The 17,340-nt window shown below is 56.3% G+C and overlaps 1 protein-coding gene across 10 annotated transcripts in view; it reads left to right on the forward strand.

Moving 5' to 3' along the window:
- The window catches only part of Arap1 (ArfGAP with RhoGAP domain, ankyrin repeat and PH domain 1), a 63,618-nt gene extending 48,384 nt beyond the window's left edge, over positions 1 to 15,234 (forward strand). For 4 of the 10 annotated variants that reach the window (XM_016000679.3, XM_076548383.1, XM_076548376.1 and 1 more), the window contains 19 exons: positions 2,379 to 2,514; positions 2,799 to 2,901; positions 3,577 to 3,772; positions 4,048 to 4,099; positions 4,188 to 4,351; positions 4,452 to 4,664; positions 4,938 to 5,043; positions 5,435 to 5,582; positions 5,682 to 5,768; positions 5,852 to 5,920; positions 6,131 to 6,248; positions 7,481 to 7,594; positions 7,793 to 7,938; positions 8,429 to 8,461; positions 11,539 to 11,621; positions 12,712 to 12,762; positions 12,911 to 12,974; positions 14,256 to 14,405; positions 14,638 to 15,234. In XM_016000679.3, the coding sequence (XP_015856165.1) occupies positions 2,379 to 2,514; positions 2,799 to 2,901; positions 3,577 to 3,772; positions 4,048 to 4,099; positions 4,188 to 4,351; positions 4,452 to 4,664; positions 4,938 to 5,043; positions 5,435 to 5,582; positions 5,682 to 5,768; positions 5,852 to 5,920; positions 6,131 to 6,248; positions 7,481 to 7,594; positions 7,793 to 7,938; positions 8,429 to 8,461; positions 11,539 to 11,621; positions 12,712 to 12,762; positions 12,911 to 12,974; positions 14,256 to 14,405; positions 14,638 to 14,655 (2,051 nt within the window). In that variant the 3' untranslated portion in view covers positions 14,656 to 15,234. Of the gene's footprint in view, positions 1 to 2,378; positions 2,515 to 2,798; positions 2,902 to 3,576; positions 3,773 to 4,047; positions 4,100 to 4,187; positions 4,352 to 4,451; positions 4,665 to 4,937; positions 5,044 to 5,434; positions 5,583 to 5,681; positions 5,769 to 5,851; positions 5,921 to 6,130; positions 6,249 to 7,480; positions 7,595 to 7,792; positions 7,939 to 8,428; positions 8,462 to 11,538; positions 11,622 to 12,711; positions 12,763 to 12,910; positions 12,975 to 14,255; positions 14,406 to 14,637 lie in introns of those variants that run through there. The other 6 variants (XM_016000681.3, XM_076548403.1, XM_016000684.3 and 3 more) reach the window with 4 other exon arrangements.
- The last annotated feature ends 2,106 nt before the right edge of the window (positions 15,235 to 17,340 follow it).

Genomic DNA, 17,340 nt, shown 5'->3' on the forward strand with positions numbered 1-17,340 from the left:
GGGGACTCTGGTGTAGTTGTTGTTGTTTTTTCTTTTACTCTTTTGGGAGGCTCACCACCCAGCTCCCAAATAAACACACAGAGGCTTATTATTACTTATAAATGTCCGGCTATAGCTTGGATTATTTCTAGCCAGCTTTTCTTAAATTATCCCATCTATCTTTTGCCTCTGGGCTTTTACCTTTCTCTATTTCTGTGTGACTTCCTTTACTTCTTACTCCGTGGCTTGCTGTGTAGCTGGATGGCTGGCCCTGCAGTCCTCCTCTTTCTCTCGATTCTTGATCTCCTTGATCCCAGATTTCTCCTTCCATTTATTCTCTGCCTACCAGCCCCACCTATCTTTTTTCCTGCCTTGCTGTTGACCGTTCAGCTCTTTATTATACCAATCAGGTATTTTAGACAGGCACAGTAACACAGCTCCATAGAGTTAAACAAATGCAACATAAAAGGATGCAACACATCTTCGCATCATTAAAATAAATGTTCCACAGCATAAACAAATGTAACACATCTTAAAATAATATTCTATAACACTCTGGCAGAGCCACCTGGAAAGTCTCCTGGATATGGCCTCTTGTATACAGTAGGTGCTTGAGAAGTGGGCTGGTTGGGGTGGGAGTTGGGTATGGCACTGCAGGGTTTCCTCAAGCCTGAAGTCTGTCTGGAGCCCTGTTGGGTGTGGTCATGGGCTGGGCGTCTGGCATATTCCAGATGTGGATGGAAGGCAGTTGGGGGACTTGGACTTGAGTGCCATGCCTCGCAGGTCTCAGCTGCCTTCCATTTGTTCCCTGTCTCCGAGTACAACCTACAGTCCTTACACATCAGACAAGAGCTACTGACAGCTGCCCACCCTCTTATAGCACAGACACCCCTCCCCAGAGTCTGTCCCAGCCCTGTGACTTCCTTGCTTTGTCCCACATGCCAAATTTACACCCACCAGGAACCTGCATTTGCTGATCTGTCTGCCCCAAATGCTTTCTTCACATATCCCTTAAAATGTCATGTCTACAGGGATATCATGTCATCCCCAGTCACTTTATACTGTGCTGCCTGTCACCCTCAATCCTATTTTTTTCTTCTTACTTTTCCATCTGATTTTTAGTCTTTTTTTTTTTTTTTCTTCCAAGACAGGGTTTCTCTGGGTAGTTTTGGTGCCTGTCATGGATCTCACTCTGTAGACCAGGCTGGCCTCGAACTCACAGAGATCCATCTGGTTCTGCCTCCCAAGTGCTGGGATTAAAGGCGTGCGCCACCACTGCCCAGCTTCTCTCCTTCTTTCTAAGACAAGTCTCTGCACTCCCCAGAGCCTGGGCCTTGAATTCCTCAGCCTTCCACGTAGCTGAAATTATGGACAGTGCCACCACACCTGGCTCAGTTGCCCTCTATTGTGTACATTTGTGCACATGGTACCTATTGTAGCCTGAGCACCCCAGGAGTGCTGGTACCCAGCGGGAACTTGATGTACATCTGCAGAATGAAGGAGACCACAGTAGGAGAGCATATTCTTAGGGACAGGCTTGGAGGCACATTGCCCTCAGAAGGCAGGTGTCGGGTCACACAGACAGGACGAGGAACAGCCTGCTGGGGGAGAGGCCATTTCTTACAGCCTCTTTCAGCACCCCTTCTTGGAGAACCCCAGATAAAGCCCTCTGACTCCCAGACATTGTGATCCTGAGCTGCTCCTGGTCCAGTTCCCTCTGCCTGATCATGTCACTGATGTAACCCCCGTCATTTCTGTAACTCCCCTGCATCATCCTTTTCACCTTGGGCGCCAGGAAGCTCTGAGCCACTGTGAAACTAGTGCTGAAAGCTGTGGACACCGGCCTGGTTTGGGTGTTCTGTTCTTTCTCTTACCTCTCATGGTCCAGATTCCCATTTCTGTCCCCTTTGGGGATCTTGTGCATCCTCAGAGCCATTGTAGGAGGAGACAGGTTATAGAATGAGGTATGCATCTGGCAAAGAAGGGTGGGCATGGGGTGAGCCCCCAGGACTTCCTGTGCCTTTGGAACTACAGGTAGAGGGAGCAGGGTAGGCAGAAGGTCAGAGTGGTCAAAGAGCCAGAGAGAGGGCAGACCCAGGCTGAGAGACTCAGGTTGCCCTAAAAACTGGGGACAGCATGGGATCTAACATCTAAACAGAAGTAAGAGCAAGACTCCAGCCCTCTTGGCCTCTAAGATAGAGGCCAGAAGTTCACAGAGAGGTCAACAGGGAGAGAAGGGGGCTAGGCATGGAGGACTGCAGCTGGAGGAATTCTGGGATGTGTGAGTCAGAATGAAGAGCCTATAGGTCGGGAGGTCACAGGGACCCAGGAAAAAAGCAGGGTGCTTTTCAGCAAACCTGGAGGCTTCTTCATGGTTCCTCTGTCAAACTTCTCCCCAGAGTTCAGCCGGCGCTGGTGTGTCCTTAGTGATGGGGTCCTGAGTTACTACGAGAATGAACGGGCAGTGACACCCAATGGGGAGATTCGGGCCAACGAGATTGTATGCCTGGCAGTTTCCCCTCTGGACACCCACGGGTGAGCATCCCTGGCCATAACCACAAACTACTAGTGCCTATCAAGTTCAACTTCTGATTGAGGAGACAGGGACATAGGCCTAGAGAAGGACCGTGGACCTTCTCAGGTCCACACACAAAGGACTGTAAAACATTGACCTTGCCTCACGAGGCTGCAGCCCAAGGCTGTTTGTCCACCTCCCGGGGGTCAGGGGAAGGGACCTGACAAGGGCCAGGGGTAGAGAGTGGTAGTTAACGGGGCCAGGGCTGGGCTGGATGGGTGAATCCTGGTTTGTGTATTTGCAGCTTTGAGCACACCTTTGAGGTGTACACAGAGGGAGAACGGCTGTACCTGTTTGGGCTGGAGAATGCAGAGCTGGCTCACGAGTGGGTCAAGTGCATTGCCAAGGTGGGCCTGGGTTAGCGGGCAGGTGTTCGACAGAGGCAGAGCGGGACTGCTGACTGAACCCCGTGAGCCCCAGCTCCTCCATCTCTGATGGAGCAGGAGCTGGGTGGAGGTGTAGCAGACTCGGGACAAGGGAAACATAGATTGCAGCCTCGTGGTACCCTATGAGGGGCAAGTTTTTAGGCCCTTGTAGTGTGGACAGTGCTGACTCCAGAACAGTGAGTTTCAGAGCCTTGCAGGTGTGCAGACTGTCGAGAAAGGCAGGGAGGCTACAGAGGAGAGAGCCGCCCTCTAGAGATGAGAGCAAGTGCCCTCTTGTGCCTTGAGAGCCTGGGGCTCTTCATCCCTCATTAGCTCATTTGCTGAGCTCTCTATGCCCAGAGTCCTGAGGACAGGCTGAGTTCAGGCACAGTAACAAATCCAGTGATGTAGCAGATGGCCAAGTATGTGAGCACTGTTGGGACCCCGAGAAGGGACATCCCAAGAGAAGGACACATCAAAATGGGTACAAAGCAGGACATGCTACCAGCTCTGTCACTGTGCTAGGTTCTGCCTTGGGGAAGAGGAGAGGAAGTGACTAGATGGGAAAGAGCCCTCACCCACAGGCCAGGGAGCTTGGGTGTCCCCAGAAGGCTATGCTGTGTTCACATTGTCTCTCCCCACTATTTCCCCACCTAGGCATTCGTGCCTCCCCTGGCTGAGGACCTGCTAGCCCGGGACTTTGAGCGGCTTGGGCGCCTCCCCTACAAAGCTGGCCTGAGCCTCCAGCAGGCCCAGGAAGGCTGGTTCGCCTTGGCTGGCTCTGAGCTCCGGGCTGTCTTCCCAGGGGGGCCCTGGGAAGAGCCACTGCAGCTCCGGAGACTGCAAGAGCTTTGTACGTGTACCCTGCCTGGTTCCCCAATCTCTAGGGCTCCTTGTCCCAGCGCCCCAGCCACTAGCCCTTGTCTGGAAGTCTCAATTCTTTTCTGGCCTGAGGCCAGTTGACCCAGCCTGCCCTCCCATACCCTCTCCTCTCCTTGGAGTTCATCTCAGTAACCCTTTAAGGTTGGTGGGTGGAACCCAAGGGTGTGGTCTCAGAGCGCTTCATGAGGGAACAGTTTGGGGATCATAAACAGAGCCTGGGCCTCACCTTGACTGGCCCCTCTACAGCCATCCAAGGAGACAACGAGAACCAAGTTCTGGTGCTGGTAGAGCGGAGGAGGTGAGCTTTAGCTGAGGGCAGGCCAGCAGCCTGGGGAGAGGAGGGATACAGGGACAGACGGATGGGAGAATGACTGTCTCTGGTCCAGGACGCTGTACATCCAGGGCGAGCGGCGACTGGACTTCATGGGTTGGCTCGGGGCCATCCAGAAAGCAGCAGCCAGCTTGGGAGACACACTATCAGAGCAACAGCTTGGGGACTCAGACATCCCAGTGATTGTGTACCGCTGTGTGGACTACATCACACAGTGTGGTGAGCACCCCCAAGGTCCAGCCACTCCCCTTCTGTGGTGATTCCCCAGCCCCCGGTGCCCAGGATCCCTCTAAAAATAGGGGTGTGACTCCCTCTCCAGGCTTGACCTCGGAGGGGATCTATCGAAAGTGTGGTCAGACCTCTAAGACCCAGAGACTGCTGGAGAGCCTGCGGCAGGATGCGCGCTCTGTACACCTCAAAGAGGGAGAGCAGCATGTGGATGACGTCTCCTCTGCACTCAAACGCTTCCTGCGGGACCTGCCTGATGGGCTCTTCACTCGTGCGCAGCGCCTGGCCTGGCTGGAGGCCTCTGGTGGGTCCTGCTGCCTGTATCCAGCCTTGCCCACCCTACCTCAGGATGTCCCCATCCTACTCTGGACAAGGCTTGTCCCAGCTCCTCTGCCTACTCTGCTTCTCAGTCCTCTAGCCAGGCTCTACAGAGACAGGGTGGCTGGGAGGTGGATGGTGGAGGAGTCCCTGTCCCTGCCGGGGTGCCTGGGAATGCTATCTCCATGGTGAGAAGCAAGGCTGCCGGAAGGGGGCATCGGTGACCAGTTTCTAACCCAGTCCACCTCCCCCCACCCAGAGATCGAGGATGAGGAGGAAAAGATCTCCAGGTACCGAGAGCTCTTGGTGCATCTGCCCCCTGTCAACCGGGCCACCGTGAAGGCCCTTATCAGCCATCTGTACTGGTGAGGGGCCATGTCGACGTGAGGCTCTGGGTGGATGGGTGGAGAAGATTCTTTCACTCCCAGCCTGGCTGACTGCCTGCAGATGGGCAAGCAGGTGGGCCTGGGGGCCAACCAGTGACTGCCCTGATCTTGGACATTGTATCTCAGCTTATTTCCTGCAGGATAGAGGGGATGGAATATTTGTCAGTTTGGGGCCAGGTTACTGAGGCCGAATGCACTCGCTTCCCAGCCCTGTACCTTGCCAGGACCTGAGATGCATCCCTCTTTCACTCCTTAATTAGGGTCCACGCTGTCTTCTTTGACCTCGGCCCCTTGGCCAGTCTTGGTCCCAATAGGAATTGGGAAGGTGGATGGGGAAGCTCTGGGCCAGGCTCCTCTGTTCTCATTCCAGTGTACAGTGCTTCTCAGACACAAACCAAATGAACACACACAACCTGGCTATCGTGTTCGGGCCCACACTCTTCCAGACGGATGGGCAGGACTACAAGGCCGGCAAGGTGGTGGAAGACCTCATCAACCACTATGTGGTGGTGTTTAGTGTACGTCCCAGCCGGGATTGGGGGCTAGGGAAGGCAATGAGGGGAGGGGTGGGCAAGGCTGAGCCTCTCAGACGGCATTGACCAGCTGGCCCTTCCCAGGTGGACGAGGAGGAGCTGAGGAAGCAGAGGGAGGAAGTCACTGCCATTGTGAAGATGCGAGTGGCTGGCACTGCCAGTGGGACCCAGGTGCCCGCCAGGGTTTGGGTAGGCTTGTGCTGGCTGCCAGCACTGCTCCCCGGAACCCTAGCTGAGCCCAGTCTCTCCTGCAGCATGCCGGTGACTTCATCTGCACCGTGTACCTGGAGGAGAAGAAGGTGGAGACTGAACAGCATGTCAAGGTGGGGGCTGCTGAGCCGGGCTGGGCGAGGGCCAGGCACAGATGGCCACTTTGAAATGTATGGGAATCCCCAAAGACACTCCTCTTTGCATCTCGGGGCTCAGCGGACCCGAGGAGGAGTGGGTTTGGGGCCTGAACCACAGGAGATTGTGGCCCAACAGAAGCTGGTGGCACATTTGGGGCTGGCTGACCTTCTCCTGGGCCTCTGCAGATCCCGGCATCTATGACAGCAGAGGAGCTTGCCCTGGAGATCCTGGACCGCCGCAATGTGAGCATCAGGGAAAAGGACTACTGGACTTGCTTTGAGGTCAACGAGAAGGAGGAGGCAGGTGAGTGGCCATGGATGGCCTTCAGCCCAGCCTCATTGCTCCTGCCCCCGACAGTTTGGGAGCCAGAGGTTTTGGGTGGCACTTTTTTGCTGACACACTAGTGAAAATGGTGGTGAAAATGTCATCACCGTGCTGGTGATGACAGGCAAGTCGCAGGTCCAGGTGGTGGTTGTGATAGATAGGGCTGAAGTGGACAGAGGAGGGGTGGGTGGCGCCAGTCATGATGGTGCTTTCCCACACGTCAGGACGGTGTTGCTTGTAGAAGGACGATGCTGAATTCAACAGTAGGACCGTTGGGTGGTACTGTTCTTGGGGTAAAGAGGAGGATGGTTAGTGATCACATGAGCGGATGGCTGTGATGGGAAGCCTGCCTGTGGTGGCGAGGGGGCTAATTGAAGCCTTTAATGGTGAAGGGAGTGGTGTTGGGATGAGAGGTGGAAGTGTTGCTGACGTATGCATCAGCTCTTTTTGGTGAGTGGCAGGTACTAGGCTGAGGAGCCAGGCAGTGGTCCCTATGTTCGCAGGGGTCAGTCTGGTAAGGGACGGAGATGCTAATACCACCATCACTCCCAGAAACAGACAGCTGCCGTGGTGTCTAGCTAACTGCTTTCCAGGAAAGGCCCAGGCTGTCTGCCGAGCCCGTGGCAGGGCCGATGGCTTTGGAGTCCCTGAGCCTGCTGTGAGGAAGAGTAAGGGCTACTTGATAAAGACGGGGACAAGTGCTCCCAGAAAGCACGGCCGCTCCAGCACTGAGCTGAGCTTCCAAGAAATGAGGAAACACAGGGTGGGACTGGAGGTGGGGGCAGCCACACGGAGCCTGGTGGCGATGCAGGGCCATCGGGTGATTAGTGACAGGACTTTGAGAAGATGCTGTTTGCTAGTAGACTGGGAGAGCTGTGACAGGGAGTTAGAGTACATGCTGGAGGTCAATGGAAGGTCCTGGTCTCAATCCAAGTAGAAGCCAGACAGTGTGGGACAGTGCAGAGGGACGTAGCGGATTCGACCTGTGAGGGTGGAAGGAACTGGAACACTTTTGGCCTGAGCAGGGGCAGCGCTTGTTGGGGACACGTGGGTGACAAGCCAGAAGCTGGCCTATGGGAAGGGTGGTCATAATTATGGTGTGTTATGATGCTCGTGGATGGTGAGAGGTGTAGGGGACGTGTGTCCATGCGCTTGCCCTTGGTGGCATTGAGCTGTGTGGACCCAGTGACAGTGGTGTGGCCTCTCCACAGAGCGCCCGTTACACTTTGCGGAGAAGGTGCTGCCCATTGTGCATGGGCTGGGCATAGACAGCCACCTGGTGGTGAAGAAGTACCAGTCCATGGAGGCCATGCTGTTGTATTTGGGTAAGTGGTGCCCGTAGGGGATGTAGGGAGGATGGGTACCTCCATCTAGAAGCAGGGTAGGACCTCGTGGCACCAGGGCAGACAGCTCAGATGGAGGGAACTGGGGGGGGGGGCTTTCATGGAGGCTGGGACATGAAGTGGGCACTGGGGTCGGTAGGTGGCATAGTATAGCCCATGCCCACTCCAGTCCTCCCCTAGCCAGCCGTGTGGGTGACACCAAGCATGGCATGATGAAGTTCCGTGAGGACCGAAGCCTCCTGGGTCTGGGGCTGCCCTCAGGTGGCTTCCACGATCGCTACTTCATTCTCAACAGCAGCTGCCTACGGCTCTACAAGGAGGTTCGGGTAAGCCCTATGATGGACACTTGTATCCCATGTGTGCTCAGACACTCATACACAAACATTACTCTTGGTCTCCAAGAGAGAGGTCCCCCTCTGAGGGTCTGGCAGCACAGTGGCTGGTGATAGCTGTGTGTTTTCCTGCTGTGGCCCCGAGTCGCTGCTCGAAGCCTCTAGCTCCATGAGGCCTTGGAGTGCATGTGATTGCCGTGACATCATACACATGCTCCCTGGTGGTCCGTGGTTTGACACAGCTCTCATGAGAATGTGTCCCCCATGACAACAGTCCCGAGCTGTACCTGTACTTGCTCTGCCCCTTCCTGGCCTACTCTACCCAACATGCCGGGTGTTCTAGACCAGACCCCTTGGGACCCCCATCTTCTGCACACACATGCCCTGCCATCTGCCCTCCCCTTTCCCTTTACACCACGACATAATCTGTCCTGGCTCTAGACTGGGACGATGCCCTCCATAACCCTGCTCCTCTATCAAACAGAGCCAAAGGCCGTGGAGCGGGGCCCCTGAGACCGTGAGTAGCTATGGGATGTTCCAGCTGCCTTGCCTTACACCACCTGGGGCCAGGCGAGCCTGGTAGAGCTTGGGGGCACAGGGCTCCCAGTTCTTCCCAGGCATGGTTCCCTGTCCTCTTACCAGTGGTCACTGGCCCCTACCCTGCAGTACAGCGCCTAAACTCCACGCTTCATCCCTAACCCCAAACCAAGACCTTTTCCTCAAGATAGGGTCTCTCGTTGGTGTGATGCTAGAAGTTTCCACAGTACGTGGAGAAGTTTTGGAGCCAGCAACAGAGACCCAAGTTTGGGTTAAGACTGTTTCATGTCCTCTGCTGCTCTCAGAGTTGCCCACTTCCAAACGTAGAGAAAGTGCTGGGGCTGTCTGAATGCCCTTGACACTGTTGACCCTGAGGTGCCAAACAGGGACAAGAGGCCGTAAGACGTTCTCTCTCAGGGATGGATGTGCTACCCAGCCTCCCGAGCCAGTGCCCCACGAGAACCCTCCACTTTCCGCTTGAGGCTGCCCAGCCTGTAACTTCTGCCTGGGGGTCGCCCCTGGCTGGGGTTCAGCTGAGAATCCACCTTCCATGGTACCCTGTGGGTACCACCTCTGCCTTAGGGCACACGGAGTGTGGGCGGGTATGCAGAAGAGCAGTGGAGGCGTGATGCCAAGCACAGTGTTCTAGCCTGGGGTCCCTCGGTGACTCCAGCACAATCTCCGGCCTTTTCTAGCTCCTTGCATCTCCAGAGCACGTGTGGACAGATCTGGCTGCCATGGAGGATCAGGCGGAGCAACGTCCTCATCTCTATGTCTTGGCCGGTTGCTCCTCTGCTCACGCTGCCTGGACCCCCGGCCTGCATTTGTCTTTTCCGGCTCTCTCACGCTGAGCTCTTCACCCCTGCAGTCAGTCTGCTGTGGCTCTAGGATGTTATCTCCCCTGGCCCTCCTTCTAGAGGTGCTTCCTTAGTCTGGTGGAGCAGAGTGAGGCCGTCTGTGTGGGCCGAGGGGAGAAGAGTGCTCGAGCTGCCTTGAAAGGCAGCTGCTGACCTCTTGGCGTGGAGAGAAGGGACAGGTCTGATGGTTATTGAGCCGGACTTAGCACTTGGTCCTACTCTCGAGAGGAGGAAGTTACCTTTTTCCAGGGCGAGAAAGGGCCAAGGAACTGGCTCAAGGCGACTTTGCTCATGACAGACTAGGATGAAGGCCGTTGTGTTAGGGTTTGAGCTCTGGCTTGTGTCCTGCGACTCAGAGCTCCGGGGGGGGGGGGGGCCGGGGGCGGGGGGGGGGGGTAGCCGGGAGGCTGTCAGTGTAGGCAGACCATGCTGGCGTCACCCCAGGGCCTGTGCCTGGCAGACGCTGTCCCTGTGCCCAGGCCACGAGGGTGCTGGTGACTCTGACATCAGTTGGTTATGGGGCCACAGGAAAGATGACTTGAAATTAGGATAACCTCATACCGAGCGGGAGGCTCTGTGGCCTCTCAGTCCCCATCCCAAGACCTTGTGTTGTTTAAGATCCTGGATCGAGTTAGAAAGGCATATTCCAGAAAAACCATGGGCATACATTTTATTCCCTGCCCGTGACCTTGGACCCCAGTGGTGGCAGGACCCCGAGCTGCTTGGAAGTGCAGTTCCTATAGGATGTGGTCTCCAAAGGGAGAATCATGGCGCTTCTGCCTCCCTACCCTCCCACTGTCCACGTATACATCCCACTGCACCGTTCTGAGGAAGTGAGGCCTGACCGCCGCTCTGTTTCCAGATGCAGGAGCATCTCCTGCCCTGACTGGGCCGCCGCGTACTGCTGAGCACAGGCCTGCACCTTCTGCCTGACTCTTTCCCCTTCCCATCCTGCCTGGCTTCTTCCAGGCCCTTCTTCCTGCCCCACTGGCCTTGCAGGAGCCTCTGTCCTCCCAGCCTGCCTCCTGTCTCTGTCCCCCATTCCAGGCCTCCTCCTGTGCAGGCTGACCGTTTCAGGGCTTTGCCTCTGCCTGTTGGGGGCGGGCGGGTCTTCCTCCCCGTGTTCTGCCCACACCCTGTCTTCCCCACAGACTTCGCTTCCTTGTCCACTCCACTCTTGATTCTCACACCGGCAGCCAGGTGTGTTCCAGATGTTGTGATTGTCGAGTGAGGCGCTCTCTGTAGAGGAGTTGGGGCTCCATCATCAGGTCTTAGGCCATTACAGGGGTTCTGGCCATACCCCTGAGCTGACCCTCTCTCCTGCTGAGGAGCCATGCCTGGGGACGGCTGGGAGCAGTGGGTGGGGACCAAGGTGGGGATGGCCCAGTTGTAAGTGCATCTGCCTCCCCTACTGTCCTCCCTGGGGGCCCTGCTGGCCCCAGGGGTGCCTGGTAAGGGCAGGGCTCCAAGCAAACGGCTCCCAGAACAGGAGGAAGGTCACTGACCCTTCAAGCAGCCTCTCCCTTGAGGGTCACGGCTCCTGTCCCCTCCGTCTTTGAGCCAGCCTGCTCCTCCCAAGCCCAGACCCATATACGCAGAGGTGGGGGTTGGGCAAGTGTGTCAATAACCTGGTTCCCCACCCTGGTATATGGGCCTCTTGCTTCCTGTCTTAGACCATTGGGACTTTCTCCCTCTGGCCTATCGTACAGAGCAGCCAGTAAGCTTCAGCTTGACTCATTGGCCTTCTGATGGGGCCAAAATGCTAGTGATTGCTGGTCCCCAAGCTTTTGTTCACACGGTCAACCCTGGAGCCTCCATGGTCAGGGAGGGAGAGTGACCAATGGGTGACTGAGACAAATACAGACCCTAGTGGGCAACCAAGGCTCTCACCCGGCCTGGGCCGGCTTCCACGTGTTGTGGAGGAGGGCGTCCGGAGACGGCCCTGCCGCTGGTGTCAGAATCATTACTCTGGAGCTCCCCGCTGGAAAGCTACCTTGGGGACTGAGGGTTGACTGTCTGATGCTACTGCAGAGAGCGGCATCTATGGCTGGACAGTGAACAGGGAGGGCTTTGGGGAGAAAGCTCCCGGGAGGGGGAGCCCTGTTCCGGAATGCCTAGGTGCTGGGGACGGGGGAGGGCGGTGTGCAGCAGAAGAGCTCCTTCTGACTGTCCCCACCTGACTGATGAAGTGTTCCCCCAGAGTCACCGGCCTGAGAAGGAGTGGCCTGTCAAGAGCCTCAAAGTCTACCTGGGTGTAAAGAAGAAACTGCGGCCACCTACTTGGTAAGCCAGGACTGAGGTGCCCGGTCTGTGGCTAGGACCTGGGGAGTCTCTGGACTGATAGGAGGGCACAGCTGAGGTGGGGTGTCGAGCTTTCTGGGGGGTAGTGTAGTAGTTTTGTGGTCAGGGTCCTCCTGGCCAGTAGCATCACCTGGACATACCATAGAAGCACAGATTTGATCAGGTGTCACCCTGGGCCTCCTGAGTTTGGGCTCCTGTGGGTGGGACCCAGGACTCAATATCTCCTCCGGCTGTCCAGGTAACAGTGCTTGTTCATATTTGAGGATCACTGGTCTGGGGTAGAATCTTGCTAGCATTGTTGAGAGTGAGTTTATGAGTTTTTTTTGGAGGTGGGGGAGGTGTGTGTGTGTGTGTGTGTGTGTGTGTGTGTGTGTGTGTGTGTGTATGATGCATGTCAGTGAGCATCTGGGTGCATATACCCTCACATGCTCATGTGGAGGCCAGAGCAGGACTTGGAGTGTCCGCCTCACTGTCTCATTCCCTTGAGGTCGGGTCTCAACGTTTCAGGAGGGCTGGCTGGCCAGCGTGCTCTTGGGATCTGCCTGCCTGTCTCTGCCCTCCCCCAAGTGCTGGGGTTATGGACACCCACAGCCATGCACATCTCTTTATGTGATTGCAAGGGATTTGAACACAGGTCCTCATGCTTGCAGAACAAGCACTCTTATTGAGCAGTCTCTCCACCCCCGAGTAGGTTTTAGTAAGTTGAGAAGTGGAGCACGCCGCTGTGGCTGTCCGGCACCGTAGTCCCACGACTTGGTTTTCTAACGTTCTCCTCATTGGTTGGCCGTGTTTGGTTGACTCTGGTGCTTGAGTGGGCTTGGGCAGGCATCCGTACAGTTGGGTGGCCTTGTGGGTTTTGGTGCTGAGGGTGGAACCCAGTATCTCCGGCATGCTAGGCACGCGTAGCATCCTCACATCAGGCCCAAGGTTGGGGTGGGGAGGGAAAGGGGCAGTGGCCCTAGCGTGCTGTGTTGGGGGAAGCCGTGGCACTGTCTCTGCTCTGCCCGGGCTTCTGGGCTCTGTCTCACAAGTCTTGGCAAGTGCCGAGTGACACCCTGGCTCTTCCCTGCAGCTGGGGCTTCACCGTGGTCCACGAGACAGAGAAGCACGAGAAGCAGCAATGGTGAGCCAGGGCCCCGTTCTAAGGCCTGGGCCCAGGGCGATGGGCAGGGTTGGGGCTCGCGTCTCTGCCCAGTTTTATGGCCTGTAGGGAGATGGGACTGGCAAATTGCTTACTCTGAAAGGCAGCGACCTGACTGTGCCTTCTGCAGGTACCTCTGCTGTGACACTCAGATGGAACTCCGGGAGTGGTTTGCCACCTTCCTCTCTGTACAGGTACCCAGTGCAAGGGGCTCCTCAAGGGGCTCCACCATGGAGAATGGGACAGGAGCAGAGAGATGGTGTCATAGGAATTAGGGTCTCTGGGCACAGGGAGGGAAGTCACCTGCAGGGGAGTGGCTTCTAGGTAGAGGAAACAGCATATTCAAAGGCCTAGGGGTGAAAAAGAAAAGGAAGGCTTATGAAAGGAAGCATATAATTTGAGGGGACTTGTAGTTCCACAGGGTTAGAGTCCGTGATCTGAGTCATGGAGGGATGGTGTTGGAGCAGTAGCTGAGACCTTATACCTCATGCACAAGCAGAAGGCAGAGAGAGAGAGAGAGAGAGAGAGAGAGAGAGAGAGAGAGAGAGAGAGAGAGAGAGAGAGAGAGCGCCCTAACTGGGAATGGCATAGGCTTTTGAAAATTAAAAGCCTTTTCCCCAGTGACACACCTCCTCCAACAAAGCCCACACCTCCTAATCCTTCCCAAACAGTTCCACCAACTGGGGACCAAGCATTTAATAGAAGCCTATGGGGGCCATTCTCACTCAAACTACCATATTCATCATTTGCAAGGAGAGAAGCCAAGAGTGCCAGAGGTTGGCCTGCAGTGGGTCAGCGGCAGATTGTGAGAGCTTTGAGGCCACACTCAAGAGGCTGAACTAGACCTTGAGTTTCAAGTGAGTTAGAGTGAGGTGAGGGTTAAGCCTTGGCTCCCCCGGCACCTGTGTGCAGGGAACAGAGCCTGGAGGGCCACACCCATGGAGAAGACATGCTGCAGCGGCTGGGTGACCACCCTTGAGCCAGAGCAAGGCCAGAGGCTGTGCAGACGGGAAACAGATGTGTTAGAACAGATGTTCAGCAGAGTTCAGGACTGTTGAGGGAGAAGGGAGTCAAAACCACCAGGGCCCTGGGCTGAGTTCTTTCCTGCAGTTCTGTTTTAAATGTGAGCTTCCTGCTGGTCAAGGCCTAGATGGGAACAGTGGATTCTGCAGTTCTTGGTTGCTGGAAGTGGAGGCATAGGACAGTGTCTTCTGCGGGGAAGAGTTTCTTGATGCTGCATTCTTAGGGAGGTTTGTGGATCCAGAGATGAGAGTTGTTGAGTAATCTGCCTGGCTGGGTTGTGCTGGGATACGGTCATCATCGGCAAACAGCTGCTTCTCATATCAGTCTTTGATCAAAGCTGAGGGCGGCAGCTTAGAGACTAGCTGGAGGCTTTTCTGAGAAGGGTGGGTGGATCTGGAGCTGAGCCTGCAAGCTGAAGTGTGGCCCAGACTCCTTTCCTGGTTGTCCCCTAGCACGACGGCCTGGTGTGGCCCTCGGAGCCCTCTCGAGTGTCCCGGGCAGTGCCCGAGGTCCGGATGGGCAGTGTATCACTGATCCCTCTGCGTGGCAGTGAAAACGAAATGCGCCGGAGTGTGGCAGCCTTCACTGCTGACCCCCTTTCTGTAAGTGGCTCTGGTCCCTGTGGGCAAGGTTGGGGGGGACCTGGCTGGATGCCTGCCTTCACTTCACTAATTTCTCTCAGAGCCCCTCTAGTCCCTCCCCTAGGTTTCTGGGGTGCCCTCTGTCTGGCCCTGGGAACCGCAGCTGCTGACTTTTCTGCATCTACTGTGACTGGCTGGTCCCTTCTGCTGTCACGAAGCACTTACAGGATCTGGGTTTCTGTGCTCCCTATAGCTCCTCCGTCATGTCTGAGCATAGGAGTCATCCTGGCTCTGGGACACCGTCAACTGCCACTAGGAAGCCTTCCTGTTCAGACACCCTCGTGCTCTGTGTGCTTGGTGTGAGCCAGCGGAACACACGGGGAAGCCGTACCCACACCCCACATCCTGACTGCAGCACAGGCTCCCGGGCTGGGCAGGAACGGGGCCGGCAATGGGATTTTCCCGGGGCGGGGCTCTTCCCTGCTCTCCAGGCTTACAGTGCTCCTGACCTGGCTTGCTTACCCAGGCTCGCTCTCCTTGAGTTTGTGGAGTTGGAGAGAGGGGCAGAAATCAGGAGCTCGGCAAGAGAGGCTGGAGGACTTGGGGCCCCCGCTGGGAGGGAGCCCACCCCCTTCCCATAGGCTCCAGAGCAGCAAAAAGCTGGTAATCTGAAAGAACTCCTAGGGAGTCTGGGAGGGAGCTGGTGGGAAGCTTTACCAGCTCAAAGCTGGACCTGGGGTTGTCAGCCCACTTCTGGTGTGCGCTGCCGGGAGGCCCAGGCTGTGGCTGTCTGCTACCCCTCCCCCACTTTGGATACTTTTTGATAATATAAATATATCTGTATATTTTACCCAGTGGTGTGGGGCCTGCAGTTGTTGTGGGGGGGGGGATTGGTGTCCTGGGCTAAGGGCACCGTTGGTTGTAAAATCAAGGTAAGTGCTGGTACTTTTGAAGCCCGGAGCCTGAGCTCTGCCCTCTGCATGTTTACTGAGCTGTGCCCTCTTCCCCTGTCCTGGGAGAGGTCTGGCCTGGCCTTCACTTATTGTACCACTGTGCAGCCCGGCTATGGAACTCCAGATCCAGGACGAGACAGACCCCAGCTAGCCTGAGCCCCCTCCCCCCCAGCTGTCTGAGCTGGGGCCTAGATATGTATGTTAGTGACGCAGCACAGCTCTTGCTGGAGACGTGAGACCACAACTCACAGACAGAGGCTTCGGTTGGCTAGGGAGGAGGACTTCAGGCCACCCTGGGCCCCATGCAGGTGTTTCCAGAGTGGAGCCTGTCTCTCATGGGGAGTTGCCCTCAAAGGGAACTGCCTACCTGCAGAGGAGGTAGCCAGCTATTTAGAGATAGACTGGAGACTCCCTGGGAAGGTACGAGGCATTCTGCCTTCTCTAGAGCCCTGTTATAGCCTATCTCAGCGGCCTGGTGAACAGAACTGCTGCAATTCTGTCCCTAGCCTTGAAAGGGGCCGAGCAGAGCGGGATGAGCCTGGGCCACATGGCATCTGAGGTTTGTGATCCCACTCAATGGGGAACTGGATGCTGTGGGGCTTTGCACCCCTGGACGTGGGTCCTTTGGGGGCCTCATTTCTCAGGAAGGGGTAGGGTGTTTGCCAGGAGACAGCACAAGCTCCTTGAGCTCTACTGACCTGTTGCACAAGCTGGCCCAAAGTCTCCATCACTTTGTCCTCAGGGAGCAAGCTGTTCCAGGCCATTCTACCGTGCCCTTCAGGCAGGGCAGGGCTAGAGGCCTTCCTTGCCCAAGAATTAGAATTCCTTGGACTTGATTTACTGACCAACCCCAGAGGCCCAGGAAGACAATGAGACCAGAGGTGCCCTCTGGTGGACTGGTACTGTCATTACCGTAGTTTAGGGACTCACTAGAGGGGCTGCGTTCAGCCACTAGGGGGCAGCCATGGACCACTCATAGTTGCTCATTTTGAACAGGGTCTGTGTTAACACCCCCAACCCCTGTCAAGTGATGGTCCTGGCTCTGGCTTTGTTCTGCTGCCAGCTGGACTACTCAGCCCTGCCTCTGGCCAGGGACTAGTGATGTGCTGTAAGATAGCACTGTAGGAGTGCTTTGGCCTCGGCCTCTGGGACCGGGCGAAGGTAGAAAGCCCTTCACCCAGTGCCTGCTGAATGCCTACTGTAAGGCTGGAGCGTGCCCTCTGCTCTCTGCTTTGAGATCTTGAATCTAGAGAAAGATCCCCACTGGTCCTCCTCAGCTTTCCTCCTGCTTCTTGTGAGTCCTCCCTGAGAAGAGGACAGTAGCCAGCACCGTGTGACACTGGAATGCTTTTCCTTGGGGTGAGGTCGCATCCCTGTGGGAGCCTCTCAACCTCAGCCTTCATGGAAAATAGCAGTGACCGCCACCGTGTTGGGGTACCAGGGCAGGAGGCTCTGTTGTCGCAGGGGTTCCTACAGCCGGAGCCAGTGCCAGAAGGGAGGACTACGCGGGTTCCTTCGGGTTGCTTGGGGTGGGAGGAGCCTAGATTTGTGGGGTGAGGGAGCTTGGAGGAGGAAGGGCTTCCTGGGGGAGTGTGGTTGGGGGTAGGATTGGATATTGGGGAGGAGAAGAGGGGAGGGAACCCTAGGAGAGAAGGCTGCAGTAGGTCACAGCCTGGGTACCCAGGGCAGGTGGAGTTGCCAGAAGAGATGGGCGGGGCTGGGTATCTGCATCTCTCAGTTCTGCCTCCTTCGGTTCAGACCTCCTGTTCTGCATGGTATGCAGCAAGGACAGAGGAACCCTTGGCTCCAGAGAGCCCTGGGCTCACAGGCAGGAGTGAGGCAGATGAGAGAGGAGCTTGGCCCTGCCTCCCTTCCCTCTGAACCCTGGGGTTGGAGGAGACATGGAACTTCTTCCCTGGCCCCCTTCCCTTGTGGTTGCTTGCCCACAGTTCTGTGGGGAAAGCCCGGGTGTGTAAGCAGACATCCCCGTGAGAGTCTGTATG

This window comes from Peromyscus maniculatus, chromosome 1 (assembly GCF_049852395.1).
Source record: "Peromyscus maniculatus bairdii isolate BWxNUB_F1_BW_parent chromosome 1, HU_Pman_BW_mat_3.1, whole genome shotgun sequence".
Classification (NCBI taxonomy): domain Eukaryota; kingdom Metazoa; phylum Chordata; class Mammalia; order Rodentia; family Cricetidae; genus Peromyscus; species Peromyscus maniculatus.